This window comes from Ceratotherium simum, chromosome 10 (genome assembly GCF_057802395.1).
Source record: "Ceratotherium simum simum isolate JZ-2026a chromosome 10, ASM5780239v1, whole genome shotgun sequence".
Taxonomy (NCBI): Eukaryota; Metazoa; Chordata; class Mammalia; order Perissodactyla; family Rhinocerotidae; genus Ceratotherium; species Ceratotherium simum.
The window spans coordinates 62,375,154-62,390,877 of record NC_141909.1 but is presented as its reverse complement, the minus strand read 5'-3'; the positions used below and the strand labels follow the sequence as shown (position 1 = coordinate 62,390,877).

General features: G+C 44.4%; 1 protein-coding gene across 1 annotated transcript in view; it reads right to left on the bottom strand.

Moving 5' to 3' along the window:
* The window catches only part of FAM124A (family with sequence similarity 124 member A), a 107,281-nt gene extending 92,774 nt beyond the window's left edge, over positions 1 to 14,507 (bottom strand). The window contains exons 1-2 of the mRNA XM_004433677.3: positions 14,379 to 14,507; positions 6,139 to 6,170 (exon numbers count right to left, since the gene is read on the bottom strand). Of these exons, the coding sequence (XP_004433734.3) occupies positions 6,139 to 6,170; positions 14,379 to 14,443 (97 nt within the window). The 5' untranslated portion in view covers positions 14,444 to 14,507. The remainder of the gene's footprint in view (positions 1 to 6,138; positions 6,171 to 14,378) is intronic.
* Positions 14,508 to 15,724: the final 1,217 nt, after the last annotated feature.

Here is a 15,724-nt window from a genome sequence, read left to right as displayed (position 1 = left end):
GAACCAGATGCCCCATACCAGGGAATGCAATAGATACTTCTGAGTAAAAGCTTTAATCTTAAGGTCACTTTGGAAGGCAGAGCCACAAAAGAGGACAGACTGAAAAAGGAAATCATATTGATCTGTCCATGCGCGCAATGTCTTAGTGGTTTCCGATTGATCTCTAGCAGCCATGGTCACAGATTGAGAAGGACTTTGTTATCAGTGATGCCATCACCCAACAGAAGGCCACTCACAGAGAGCCCTGCTAGAGCTGCAGAGTCCTTCCAGCCATGCAGCAGCTCACCCTGAGTCTCTTTTGAGAATAGTTCTGCACATGAACATGACTGTTGTGCCAGAACAGGGTCTTAAACACAATAAAAATGGAGACAGTTCTTATTTGGGGTTCATTTGTTGGCAGTTGCACAGTCAAGCGCTCCTGGCTCTATGGAGCAGTAGAGTAGAAATTCAAAACCCTGATTTTCCGCCACTTGGAAATATGTATACCATTTCCCTGATGCTTTGATCTGTTTTATGTCAACTGTTGGGTTTTCAACACTATGTCAAACAATGTCATTAGTATTACTAATGAGCCCTTTGGAAACTGAAAAAGTAGAAAATGAATGAAAGTACTGATGGACCTGAACTGAGATACTTAAGATACTTGTCAGGTTGGTTCCTAAAGACCGTATTACCATCCATAACTACCTTTGTCTAAAAGGCTATATTCTAATTTAGAGAAAATTGGTGACTTTTCTTGTGATGCTTTTACTGGAATAGGAGCGTGAAGCTGGGGATGGAACAGGTGGATGTTTTTAGTCTTTTTGCAGACCTGTGTACATTGCCAACTACATGCTGATCACAAAATTAAGCAGGTTCAATGACTAAAATTATTCTTCATGAGGATTAATGAATAGATTTGAGTTTTGCCTAGATCTTATGGAATAAGATGCTGAAATAATATTTGTTCTGAAAATTAAAATGGGGAAAGTATTCCACACAGAAGAGAAAAGTGAAAACTATGAAATTTACAAATGGATCAAAGTTAAATTGGCTACTACCATCTCTTCCAAAATGATGATCTTCCTTTTTTGGAGACATGATAAAAACTGGCTCTAAAATGAAAAAAGCATGTCAATAACTTGTCATCTCCTCTAATAAAAACAGAAAGAAAACAATGAATATTTTATTACCCCAAGTCTGAATTTAGCTCTTGGATATGGCGATACAGATCACATATATTTAAATATTCCCCATCAGTGATGAGTTCTACAGTATGCAATCATATCTTTTCAATGTGTTGACTTTAAAGCTCCTTACATCTGTTTATTAACTAAATGACAAAGAGTTTATCTTTCTCTCCATGTTGAGGAGTGGCACAGATATGGCCAAAGACCAAATCAAAATGTATTATGCTTCAGCATCCTGAAACTGCAAGAAAATGATGAAACTACTGAGAAATGAAAGAGAGAAGGCAGTATTTATGTGGAAAGATGTGCCTGCGAGAAAAGGCAGCCTCAGGAAGGATGAAATGTCCTCCCAGACAGAGCAGTGAGGCAGAACTGACAAACCCCCTTGGTGGCTCTAGATCAGCTAAAGTGCCCTGCCGTTAACTAAGACACCCTGACGTTCCTATTTGAAAAACACCTGCGATCCACCTGACGCTTTTTCCTGAAGATAAGAGTGTATCCAAGGGCCCGCAGCACCAGCAGGCCTAGTCCGGCTGCCCTCAAGGGCAGGTCACCGACATGGCAGCCCCAGGAAAGCCGAGGGGACAGAACTCCATCAAAGCTACAGCCTGTGGAAGCTTGGAGCCAGCAGGGAGAATGCAGGCAGGAAACGGGGAAGCTCCCTGAGTCACTGGAAGGAAAGAGCAGGAAGCTAGGAAAAGAAAGCTAGGAAAAAAAGAGGAGGGCAGGAACCTGAGGGCTGGGTGAAGAAGGGATTCAGGGACTCCCACCCACCCATGATGTGTGCCTTTCTTGCACAGCTCGGTATGTGCTCCTGGGCTCAGATCAGGAGAACTCACTCTTTATGGCCATTTCCCCAAAATTTCAGACACAGAGACTTCCTCAGCGCATTGCCAAGGGCCCTCTGTATCACTTCAACTGATCTTTTACCATTTGTGCTTTGAAAAGTATGAAACGGCAGAAAACTGCAAGGCATTCCTGCCGTCACTGGCGGTTTATACGGGCCAGGTGAAGAGTTAATGATTATACCTGAGTTTTGAAAAGGAACAGTTTTAGGGCCCAAATTAAGAGGGCAAATAGAGAAGGCTCTTGGAGAACAGTCGCAAAGATAGAGAACTAGTTAATTCTTTGACCACCTCCTACTGGCATTATCCTGGGGCTAGAGATCCTCCGGAAATGTTATACTGTCCTAAAAATATCTTTTTTTTTTTTTCCTGAGGAAGATTCGCCCTGAGCTAACATCTGTGCCAATCTTCCTCTATTTTTTGTATGTGGGTCGTCGCCACGCCATGGCCCCAATGAGTGGTGTAGGTCCACGCCTGGGAACTGAACCCGGGCCGCCGAAGCAGAATGCGCCAAATTCAACCACCAGGCCATGGGGCCGGCCCCCTAAAAATACCATTTTTAAGCTCCCAGCCTCTTCTAAGAGTAACTCTCCAAGTATGATCATAATCTTCACTTTGAACAGAAATATTCAATCACACATGATAGGAGTTTCATTAGCATTGAATTTATTTCCCCTGGAATAATTATTGTTTTTCTTTTTTCTTGTTTATAAAATTTCCCCTTTTTATTTAAATCAATTAAGAATGCAAATTATACATAGTGGCTTGATGATCTTCTAACTAGGTTTCTGGAAAAACAACCTAAAATTCTGAGAGTACAAATTAAATTCATCTTCCTTAGGAAGCATTATGATTTATTGAGATCTCCTGAGTGCTAACAGTGTGTTTAGCTTTGCAGAAAACAGAAAGGAAAAGCCTATCTGCCTTGTCAATCTAAAAAAGGCAAATGGACCAGTTGCAACTAGAAAAAAATTCACTCACTCAAAACCAAACCATCCGTTACAGACGCCCCCTCAGCCACTCCCCCCAGAGTTGAAAGTGGCATCGCACAGTCAGTGGAAATGCAATTCCATGACATATGAGGTGGAGGAAAAACAGGATGCCCAACGATCCAGAGACCCTCCTCAGCCCCATATCTTGTCCATCTCTTGGCGGGGAAGGGGATAAAAGCAGCAGCTGCCCCTCAGCACAATGTCTCTGCTGCCAGAGACTTACAGGCAGCTCACAGTACAGAAGCGCAGACTGATTCTGAACAGCCCTCACTTTGGGATCAACGCTTCAGGCCACCAGAGAGGATGCCCACTCTCCAGATGCTTATTCTGGGACAAAGAAAAAAGGTACAGACTCCTCGATTCTTCACTCCTTCTTTCCTCCCTCCCTTCTTCTCTCTTTTTAGAGGAGCTTCTAAGACATTCACATCTTAGCATCCCAGAGCTTCTGGATAAGTCCTCAGAGGCCATCCAGCCCAATCACCTCAGTCTACATAGGAGGACACTGAGGCCCAGAGAGGGTAAATGACTTGTCTGAGCGCACACTGTTAGTTCATGGTGGAACCAGGACTAGGACCGAGGACACCTAAATCCCACACCACTGCTCTCAAACCTTCTCTGGGTGATGACCTTTCTTCTTCCCCCATCAGGGGCAGATAGCATGAGGAAGCAGCCCCTGCATTCTGAGAGAAGAGACGATGACTAAATAGTGACTGGTGTTCTTGGAGGGAGCTTTCCTAACAATTCTAGTAATGATGGAAACCAAGTGTGCCAAATAGACTCTACCCCTAGCTCACCCCAAGGAAGCATTTATGCCCCTGTGAACCCAGGAACAAACAGGCAAAGAAGCATCATGTGAATGCTAAGAACCACTCGCAGACATAGAAAAATCCATTTCCTAACAGTCAATGGCTAGAACCAGTCCTCAAATCCCAATCAGGAACCAGGAACCATTCAGAACAAGCCATTCAGTGGAGAGAGTCTGACAAACAGCAGTGGAATGACAATGAGATACAGGAGCTGCTCCCAGGACCGCCAAGCTGGTCACACAGAGGGTGCCGGCACCAAGTCGGCTGTGACCGAGAGAGTGACCCTGAAACTGAGGCGTTCAGGATGGATAGTAAACTTATTAACCTTCTCTAAACTCAGACCTCTGAGTGTGATTATCTAGTTTGTGGGGAAAGGCTATTTTTAAAAACTACTTGGAAAGTACTTTTATTATTGCAGCACTGTCGAACCTATGTTTTAAAGGATAGATTAAAGACTCTAGACTTAAAAATTTTGTTTCTTTTCAGAAAGGGTCCACTCTGTTACCTTTCACTGTCTGCTTAAGGGGCCTTCTCCTGAGTACGGGTGTGGCCAGGATTTATGCTCCTGGCTGGGAGGAAATGCAGGCCAGGCAATATACTGGGCAAAGACAGCCAGGGGCACATTAGTATCTGCTCACCCCTTCTTCCTGCCCAGAACAAGAATGTGATGGCTATGGTGGAGGCAGCCATTTTGTAACCCTGAGGCAATCCTGAGGATAGAAGCCAAAAGCTGAGGATGGTGTAGCAGAATGACAGAAGGAGCTTCCACACCAGACCTGCACTGCCTCCTCTGGTCCTTTTTTTTTTTTTTTAATATTAGAGGAAAACAAACCTCTTCTTGTTTAAGTCATTATTTTTTCTCTATTATCTGTAGCCAAATACATCTCCTAACTGAAGCATGAAGACACACATATAGCCCCACTCACTAAGAGGCCCCAACAATTAAGAGTGAGGCAGGAATCACCAAATATTTGAAGAGAAAAGGAAGAGCAATAAAAGGCTGTTGATCCCAGCTGCACTGAGAGAAATTCCAACTCAGAGATGGCAATTAAAGCAATGGAGAGGAAAACATCCCAAACCAAATGATCAGTTTCACTGACAAGAGAGACGCTTTGTCGTGCCCCAGAGGACTGATCTGAGAGCTACAAATTGAGCAAAGGCCTCGGGCAAGTATTTTACAAAAATCATTCTTAAAGAAATGTAGCCTCTGGACAAAACTGAGTGGAATGAAAATGGCGGCCGAGAGAGCGAGTTCAAGAGAGCGTCCTCTGATTTTAGGAATGCAAAAGCTTCAGGGAGTGAAGGCAGACCACTGGAGCATTCTTCTCATTATTACTAATGGTTCTTAATAACTAAGGGGCAACATTGGGTCTCCAGTTGGCTGCAATGATCAGAAATTGCTCGGTGCAGTTATACTAATAACTAAATATAATTTGAAACTAAATTACAAGTCCAGATATACAGCTTTCTGCACAGTCTCTTATTGCAAAGGAAAACTAAGCCTGAACATCAATAAATAGAATAATCCAATTAACTGTCTTTCCATTTGGGAACTATTTAGAATTAAGAGTTTAACAGGATAGGGAGATAGGACAAAAAAATTCAGTATTTACTGATTCAAAAAATCAGGGCTTTTATTATAAGACAATTTTTTGTTATTTTAAAATAAGTGTTTAATCAATCTGGATGGCTTTGGTCATTTACGTAGTGATCTTAATCACTGTGTATTGTTCCTAGATATAAGGCCTAATTTTCCATGAATATACTTACTTGTAATTTAATATTTAATATAGGTACCTTTTTTACGCTCAGAAACATATGTTTATAAACATATTCCCCATCATTTTTTCACCATATATAATAATCACCTATGATACCTGCCTGCAGATACAGAAATACAAGGGAGGAAATTTGCCCAACAGTTGAGTTGGGGCCACCATGGATCCAATGAATGTGCTCTGAGCTGCGAGCCTGCAGGCAGTAGGTATTTAATAAATGTTTGTTGAATGAATGAGTCACCTCAGATTCTTCAGAGAAGGTGTTTTAGGAGCATCCATGGCTAATAAAATGTGTGCTGGTTCCTTCTGGCTGAATTTCCATAGGGAAGGTAATGGCATATCTAGTCCTGAAATTAACGTACAATCAAATTCTCCAGGAAAAGCTTCCACTTCCAGAGTTAGAGGATCCTGTGTCACCTTCTTTGGCAAGGATACCTTCGTTGATTCTTACTCTTAGAGCATGGGTTAGGCAGATGACTTCTCTATGGACATAGATGGGACTGACCCCCTATGAAGACAATGCTGAAGGGCATTTGAACCATACTTACTGCTGGTGGAGGACATGTGGCTGTAGTCAGACCTGAAACACAAAACCTTAGTATTAGTAGGATTAGACATTATTTTTCTTTATCCAAATGATTTTTTCAAGCTAGAATTTTAAACAGCCCGTGGTAAGTAGAATTCAACCAGTAAAGAAACGCCACAAATTAAAAACTGTAGTGCTCAGGGTTGTTTGTGCAAGATAAAGTTATGCCTGAATTTGAAACCAAAACTTCGAAGTTTAGAAATCAAGGGTCCTTCATATGGGTTCTGCGAATCTCCCAGATGGGAGACCAGATGGATCCCGAACCATCTAAATTTGCCGGCAAATTTTTGAATGGAAGCTTATTTTTCTGGGCAGAAGGCTCCAAGTTTTCAACAGAGTCTCAAAAGAGTTCACGATGCCACCAAAGGTTAAACCGCTGCAAAGGCGAACCCTTCAAATGTTAGCACCACGCCATGGGGAAACGTTTCTTTGCTGCCATAAGCAGAGGAGTGGTGAACCCTGGGGAGACGGAGCGGGAAACCGGGCTGTGAGGGTTTCCATGGTCAAGGTCTGGCTGACCATCAGGAAACACAAAGCCACAATGATGTCTGACAGATTTCAGTTTCCTCGGAGAAGAAATCCTGCTGGATATGAGAGTAACAGGATATGGACTGTGATTGGGAAAGTGAAAAGGCAGGGTTAGGGCCAGAGTGAAATTACCCATTAGTTTCTATGCTGACAAATCAGCTGCCGGCATTCGGCCTCTGTGAGGATGGGAATCTGGCCAAGGATCTGCCTGCTTAATCTCTGCTAAATTTCTGCTCTACTTGTGTGGCTGTTAAGCCTTCCCTCTCGGGCAATGTATTTGGTATAGAAACTATAGGTTTTCTCCTCCTCCGTGTCCCAAAGTCGTTCTCTCTAGGAAACTAATCTCTCAGGCACATAGGGATTTATCCTGCCAAGGTAGTACTTAGGGGACATAGTTATGCAAATAAAGTGGTTAATTATGTTTAATTTTATAGATGCACACTCCTTTTATTTTCTTAGTCTCATGTTGCCTTTCTTGAATCATCCAATTCTCACTCCATTGAGTTTCTTACCACATTAAAAAAGTATATACGAAAAATTAAAAAAAAAAATCATAAAAAGCACGCCTCTTACTAGTTAAAATGACCTACATCTCTCACACAAAATGATACATTGATTTATCGGTAGAGGAACAAAATGGAAGAAAAACAGCATGTGGTTTTCTCTCTTCAAATGAAATACTTTAGTAGTCATAGAATCACTGAATTTTAAAACTGGAAAAAATAACAACTACTAACATTTGCATATCCCTTTATACTCGACAAACTGCATCCATTTAGATCTAATCTAATTTTTTAATATTATTGATTAGGAAACTAAAATGACACGATTTGTAAGGAGACCAGGAGGTGAGGAATGATAAGGGCTTGAACTTGGTGTGCAGAGCGGTGGCAAGGAAGGAACTAGAAGATAGAATGGACTGGCTAGGGCATGGCAACACTGGCTAAGGAACATGGGAGAGTCAAGGATCAGTAACACTCTGAAACTCAGGATGTGTCGCCCCAGCATTGGTGCATTAAATTTTTTCTGGAATCAGGCAGGACATAAATAAACTCTAGAACAACACTTAGGTAACTATATATAAATGCAACGAATGCTCAACATCCACCCACTGTAGTAGATGCAGCGACAAAACAATTCCATTACAATATGACCATCTTAAGATGGCCAGACGCTCAAGAAATTTCAAGACAATTCAAATAAAACATTCAATAAGAATGTGTGATAGTACTATTTATTTTATTATTAAAAATTTGTCAGTATTTTCAGCAAAGATTTTCCAAATCCTCCGGAGGCAGACGGGTTTCACATATGCATACATTTTAAAGATCTGCATACAGATGGAAATGTATGTAGAATGAAATTTACATTTGAAACATATTGCAAGAATCTTAAAGTGCCACGCAGTATTTAAGGACAGGTGCTAGCATAACTAACGCCCCTGCCATGAATCCCTCCATATTTCTCATGGCTCGGGTCAGGCCTGCCAACTGGTCAGTCTCCTGACTGTCACTCTTGCCCTGCTCCAATTCCTTCCCCACACAGCAGCCATCTTTGCAAAGCACAAATCTGATCATATCGCTCTCTAGATGAAGCATCAGCTTGACAGCGTGCAACATAAACCGCTCTCTCCATGACTGATGGCCTCCGCCCAGCTCTGCAGTCTCATCCATCACCCCAACTTCCATCCCTCTGTACCATCAAAACAGAAATCGAACAGAAAGAAGTCACCTAAAATCTTACATTGCTATCCAGCCTCTGATCCTGCTTATGTAATTTGTACACAGTTGCCATAATGACAGAGATACAATTTTAAACTGCTCTTTTCACTAAACACCATCATAACATGTTGCTACACAGTTCCTGTAATTGTAATTTTAGATGAAGTGATGTACTATAATTTATTCAACCACTTCCCTTTTGTTGGCTATATGATTGTTTCTAATTGTTCACTTTTGCAAAGCACCTAGCAGTGAGATATTTACAAATACAGCCTAATATTTACTTTCTTTACCTTAGAAAAATTATCATGAGAGGGAATAGGGACTGAGTCGAGGTATGAACACTTTTATAGCTCTTAAAATACATTCCAAATAACCTCAAAAGATTATTTACTGGAAATACTGCCAGTGAAAGCCAAACTGTAAAGCTTAAGACAATTTTGCACATAAATATTTTCAAACAATTTCAGATATTGACTACGGTTCTCTGGAGAGATACGTACCAGCTTTTTTAGGGTAGGAGGGAATCAGAGTGGGGTATCTGTCTTGGGAATCCTGTTTATTGGTCTCACACCCTAAGAATTTACCCAGCTGGCTCAGCATAAGACATTCAACTCTGCCAGAACGAACCATGAAAGGTGAATCCATGAATTTTAGGATGAATTTATGGACACATGATACAGATGAGAATAAAGAAGGATTACGTATTTTCACACACCTGACACATATAGCAGACACACTTCCAAATATTACATTTATTTAGTATCTTGCCAATAAGGAATAGAAAGTTAGATGCCGTCCCTTGAGTGTATTTTAATTACAATTATACCTACAGGGATTATATATAAAGGGGTCTGCACTTAAGATAGTTTACCACTGTAAGCAGCCTACTTGTCAATTTATATATATGTAACGGATACCTTCCTAAATTCTCTTTTCCAGGAAAATCTTGGCATAAGAATTGATCTTGGCATTTCAGTAATACTGATCTTGACGTTTCTGTACAACAACAATGCATCACGGACCTCATCTGTTAACTCTCAGTCCATTGAACTAGACGCCATGGTAATTTAGAGCTAACTAGCTCCACCTGAACACAAAGATAATAGCGTACCTGATAGACCTTGTCTTCTATGCAAGATTTCCTGTTACCGTTCTTTAAACCTGTCCCATTTTAAAATTTATTCTACCTATCCTTTCCCATCCACATGTTTATAAACTCTAGACCCGTGAAGTGTTTATCTCTTAAATCACAGTAAAGTATCAGTTGGAAATCACCCGAAGATAAAGGGCATGGTCTGACCTTATGTTTTCAGAAGCTCGGTGACAGCTGAGACAGAAGTGGAGGTCCATTAATGCCAGACAAAACTTTCGAATGAAAATAATCCATCAGGTATGGTCATATTTGAAAGAGTGGCTTAGAGGCCAATCTGGGGGACATCTCTAATGAAAACCCATTAGAAAGCATTTGTCTTACTTATTCTTTTATTTGGGTTTACAACAACACTGCCTGTCCCTCTGTTAAGGGATTCTGTTTCTTAAGATAGTTTACCACGGTCAGTAGCTGACTTGCCAGTATTTTCTAACAAAAAATATACAGAAGCACAAGGCTTGCCTTCAAGTGGATGTGGAAAATGGGAGTTTCAAAATGACATCAATCATCACAGAAGATACTAGTTTGCTTTTAGTCTTGGCCTCTATTACGTGGGTCAGACAGCAAAGGTAGCATTTCAAGCAAAAGAAAATGTCTGAGCAGAAAGCAAGAATTAATTACAGATCAAATGGCTCCTTGAGAGGCAACTTCACTAGGGGAGAAGCGTGCTGGGGACCCAGGCTTCAATTTAGCCAAACTAGTCATGCACCCTCTGAACCTCCATTTCCTCATCTGTAAAATAATAATATTGAGGCGTGTCCTATAGTCTCTCAGATGTTCTGAATGATGATCAAACTGCTTAAGGCATTTAAAAGCATCAGAGCATCTACTGTGATGTGGTTAAAAAACAGAAGGTCTTGTGTGCGCCTGGAAATATACATTTTTATTACATAAAACTCTAAGTTTATCATTTGGAGTGTTCTTCATAACAATATTAACAGTATGATGAGAAATAATAATGTACTGAGGGTTTACTTATGCCAGGCACTGTTCCAGGGGCTTTATATGTATAGACTAATTTCATTCTCACAACCACTCTATGAGGTGGGTACTATAATCGTCTTCCCCATTTTACAGAGGAGAAAACTGAGGGCAGAGAGTTGAGCATCGGCAGGTTGCTCTTTTGACTGTAACTTTCAAAGTGATCAGCACAGTCTGCCCACTGGCAGTGGGACCCATGAATTCTTGGAACCATCTCTTTGATCATGCTGCTGAAAGGATCGATAATCAGCTCAAGCAATACCTCCAAATCTCTTGCTCCTATGTTTTGTTCACACCAGCCCAGCAATAGTCCCTCTCCCTCAAATCTTGATAATTCCACCCCCCACCGTCCCTCTTTGCCTGCCCCTGGGTGAGCACTGCTGCAGGAAAATAAATAGCAAGGTAGACTGGTACCTTCATATACGTGTCATAACTAAACTCAACTGGGTTCTCACTCAACATCCCAAACAACTGTTTCAAATCTCCATTCTCCTGGGGGACGGGGCTTGCATTTGCACGGAATGGAAACCCATCTTTCCTTCTCTGCTGTTAGTTGTAAGAGGAGAGATGTCCCTCCTCCTCTCCAAAGCAAATCTATCCACCTGTGATCTGAAGTCCATCTGCCTCCACCTTTTCAGGAAGCTGACATCAGTTTTTCTCCTATATCTTTATCCTTTCCCTTTTTATAGAATCTTTCCTATGAGCATTTATTGTCCAATTATTGTCTATGTTTAGGAAGTCCTTCCTGCACCCCACTCTCCCCTCCCTTTTCCAGACAAAGGGCTCTAGCTCTCTCTTCTCCCTCACCTTCCAAGCCCTCCTGGAGCCACGCTGATCTGGCTTCTGCCTCCACCACTCTACCATCAAATGCTACTCTGCCTTCCTTCACCATCTCCATTTAACAAGAAGACACCTCACATTCTTCATCTTAGTTCTCAGTAGCACAGTTGACCTTTCTTCCCTTTCTTCCCCTGGCTTCTAGGATACCACATTCTTCCTTTTTTTATTCCATGCCTACTTTTTCTCAGGCTCCTTTATCAGCTTATCCTCCTTTACCTGACATTTAAATGTTGCAGTTTCTCAAGGCTGGTCTTAAATAGTGCCTGCTTCACACAGTTGTTGAAGGATTAAATGAGTTATTGAAATATGTGCAGGCTTAGAACAGTACCTGGTACAGAGTAAACGCTGGCTGAGTGTCTGCTATCACCTTTAGTTGATGTAATCTGCTTCTAGGGCTTCAATTGCAGTTTTTAGGCTGACGGTTCCCCAATGCAATGTCATCATGCAGACCTCCTCTCTGACCTCCTCTCTAGACAAACACACTCAACTGCTGGCTCAGCATCTTTACTTGGATGTCTCCCAACACCTCACACACAACATGTGGAAAAGGAAACTTCTCATACCCTGCCCAAACTTGGTTTGGAGGGGCTCACAGGCTACTTTGGGAATCTGATGAAAAATAAGTCTCTTCTCATAAAAATTCACAAAGCACATCATTTTGCATACAACTTGAAGCACTTCGTGGACCCCAAATTAAGGATCCCTGCCTTAGCAGATGTGTCACTTGAGCTGAGTCTTAAAAGAAGAGTAGAGGTTCACCTGGCAGCCAGGCATGCCAGGTGGAGAAGGACATAGCTGGCGAAGAGGGCGGCTTGACAAAGGTGAGGAATCAGAAACACCCCGCGGATGTGGCTTGATGCAGGGTGCAAGGGTGAACCTGCTGAGAAACAAGGCCAGAGAGACAGGGAGGGACCCCACAACATCGGGGCTTGTAGGCCACGCTAAACTCTTTGCACTTTATAGATGACAGAGCCACTAAAAGTTTGGAAGGGAGAGAGACATGATCAGATTTGCATTTAAAAGATAAATAGCAAACACGTACTGAGTGCTTTGTATGCAGTCTTGACAGGCAGCTCTATGAAAGCTGGAGAGCGCAAGCCGGGGGCAAGGCCTGGAGAAGCAGGGAAATGAGGAACAGCTTTTTGCTACCTAAACTTCAAGGGATACGTGAATACGTGGCAAATACAGGCCTAATAAGCATACATTGAAACTATTTTATTTAATGCATGCTATTTTACCTTTATCTTTAGCTTAAGGATGCTACGGAGGCAATAAGAATTCTTTAGACAATTCGGTCCTCTTACAACTGCACACTTTAGTGACAGAGGCAGAGAACAGAAGCTCAGGTGTCAGTATGTTCAGCAAGCCCCTCCCAGGAGCCCTGGCAGCTGTCATCTGTTCATTGGGATCCTGGGTGATGCCACTCCTGGGACAGGGCTTCCTCTCTACTTCTCCAAGAGAGAGCCCTTAGAAAAAATATCTGTTTTAGGTGAGCTCTGCAAATTGGAAACGAATGGATCAGCTGAGGCTTTCTTTAACCCAGCTGAAAATGAGCTGGTTAATTTTGCTTTGTTTCTTCTATTCATGGTTCAGCTAACTACAGGCAGGAAAAAAAAATGTCAAGCATCTTCAATGAAAGTTGATAAATGCCCCATATACTAACTGTGGGAAAAGGCAAGGGAGTTCAGTACTTGGAATCAGGTTACTCCAGGGGAATGTAATTGAGTTCTGCAGTGAGCCATGCAACCATCACAAGTTTGGGTGATCCCAAACAGGGAAAGCCCATTGCAGGGTAAATGCTTTAGGGAGTCAAGTCCCAGATTTGGGCTAGGAGCGGAGGTGGAGGCTGCAAGGAAGGGAGGGGTTGGGCAGGCAGGAGGGGCTGCATACGGAGCCATTCTGGGGTCAAGGTCAGACCCCGAGGTCCATTCTGGCCCTGGACTCTCTTCCTGCCCCTCACGGGGTTGCCAAACTCTGAGACTAATTTAAACCTCCCCATCTTCCAGGAATGAGGCTTTCTGTAGTCCGGGCAGCTCCAGCCCTCCCCCAGGGTTACTCCTGATAGGAAAAGACACCCTTTCCTCCGGGGTCGGTACGCATCCTGGATGTGGCGCTGACTCTGCACAGGGAAATCCTCGAGATAGGGGCTAAGTGGAAGCCTTGACAATGACATTCATCTCCTAACAGACATTCAGGAAAACGGTGTTGTTGGAAGAGGGCTAATTAGTCTCCAAAGGTTTGGATTAATTGTTTGAGTCTTTTGAAGCGAAGAGCACACTTCTTTATATAAGCAGAGCTAGATCATAGCACCATCTTCATTCGCGCCTGTACCCACGGCAAGTGGTTCCGGCTGGGACAGGTGCGCACAGGGGTGAGGAAGTTCGGTGGGGAAGTGGGGGAGCGGAGGAGGAGATCTCGGCAAGCACAATAAAGCCATAAAATGAAAAATGTTATCCTCCTGGACGACTTCTGAAAGACTTTTAGGTGCCGGTGCCCTACCCTCTTTTCCTCTTCTCATCCCCAAACCCCTATCCCGGACTCCAGGGGGCTCCGGAGCTACAAGAAAGTCCTCGCGGAAGGTCGAAGCAAGTGCAAGAGCATCTCTCGTCTCTAACAACGATCTCAGGGGCACAGTGCATTTGCCTGGTACTACACATCATCTCAGTGATAACGGGGAGCAAGAGAGGGTGGGGTGGGGTGTGGGGGGGTTACTCTGAACCTTGAGTCCTTCCACTTTCCTTCCCCCCGGGGTGGGGCCCGCCCTGCCCGGGGCAGCCACGGACCACAGCGCTCTGCCCTCAGGGCCGGCCCAGGAGGGAGCGGGCCCGCCACAGCCCCTCCAGCGTCCCCGGGGGACCCGGCGAGAGGGGCGGCTCCGGCTCCGCCGGGGGGGTGTCCAAGAAGGTCCCGCGCTGGGGAGGAGCCGCCGCGCTACTTGGGGAGCGCTCCCCACCCACCGCCCGGCCCGGCGCGACTCACCCTCCGGTCTCGGCGCCCGAGTCCACGCAGTCATCCTCCTCGCCGCCGCCCGCCTTGGGGTCCATGGCGCCCTCCCCGCCGCGCTCCGCTCTCGGGCGCCGGCGTAACCCGGAGCGCGCTCCCTCCGCGCCGCGCAGCCCAGCCCGAGCTGGCTGGGCTCCCTCGGAGCGTCTCGCCGCCTGGGCTCGGGCAAACAACTCCGGCGCCAGCGCGGGCCCCGCGCCGCGCCCTCTCCTGGACGCGCCTGGCCGGGCACCGGCGGCCGCTCCCGCCCCGCCCCTCGCCGCTCGGCCGTGTGAGCGTGTGCGCGCGGGTGTGTGCAAGTGCACGAGGGTATGTGCGTGCGTAAAAGGGTGTGTGCCCGTGATGTGAGCGTGTGCGCGCTTTTGTGTGCATGTGCACGAGAGTATGTGCGTGCGTAAAAGGGTGTGTGCACGGGGTGTAAGCATGTGCGCGAGCGCGAGCATGTGTGAGCTCTCCTTTGCTTCTGTGTGTGGTGTGCGTGCATAAGTAGGCGAGGTGTGTGAGGTCGCGTGCGCCTGCGTTTGTGGTGCGAGGTGGGTGGGTGGGTGAGGTATATATTTGTAGGTGCACGCTTTTGTGTCTGTGCTGAGCGGGTGTGCCCGTCTGTGCTTTGTGACTGCATGTGGTATGTGAGTGAGTGTATGTGTGAGTGTGTGTCGTGTGCGCATGGGAGCCACCCCTCTCCCCTGGGCCCACAGTCCAGAAATTCGGAGTCCCGGGAATTGCCCAGAGATTCCTGGGCCCCGGCTCTGCGAACACCCAGTAATACTCCATCGCACTGTGAAAGCAAGGAAGGATCTGTGTCACTTCTGGGACCAGTTGGAACACCTAGGTGTTTTCTTATAGTTTCCTCAGAATTGCCAACACTGAATTCATTATCGCCTTTCTCAGCACAGATCTGAGTGGCTTCTCACCATCCAACTTGACAGTTTACGATCCGTGTCATGCATTCTTTTGCTATTTTTATAAAAATGCCTTTAAAAGTAACTTAAAGATGGTTGTATGTACCTACATTCAGGGGTTGTTGCAGGAAGGGATGTTATAGTAAGGGATAAAGGATGTTTGTAAAGTAGTCCTCTCAGTGCCTCAGGGTGAGTTAATGATCACTATTGGAGGGGCTCACCTCCCCTTAGTAGGGTGAGGCAGGATTAGATTTGGATTTTATTCTGATAGCCCTGTACAAGTCATTGGAAGGCACTCGTTTCTACTTTTTTCTCTTTTAAGGCGTTATTTAACCTCTTTGAGCCTTAATTTACCCATCTGTAATATGGGGCTCCTGATATCTATCCTGTAGCTCTGCTGTGAATTAAATGAGATCATGT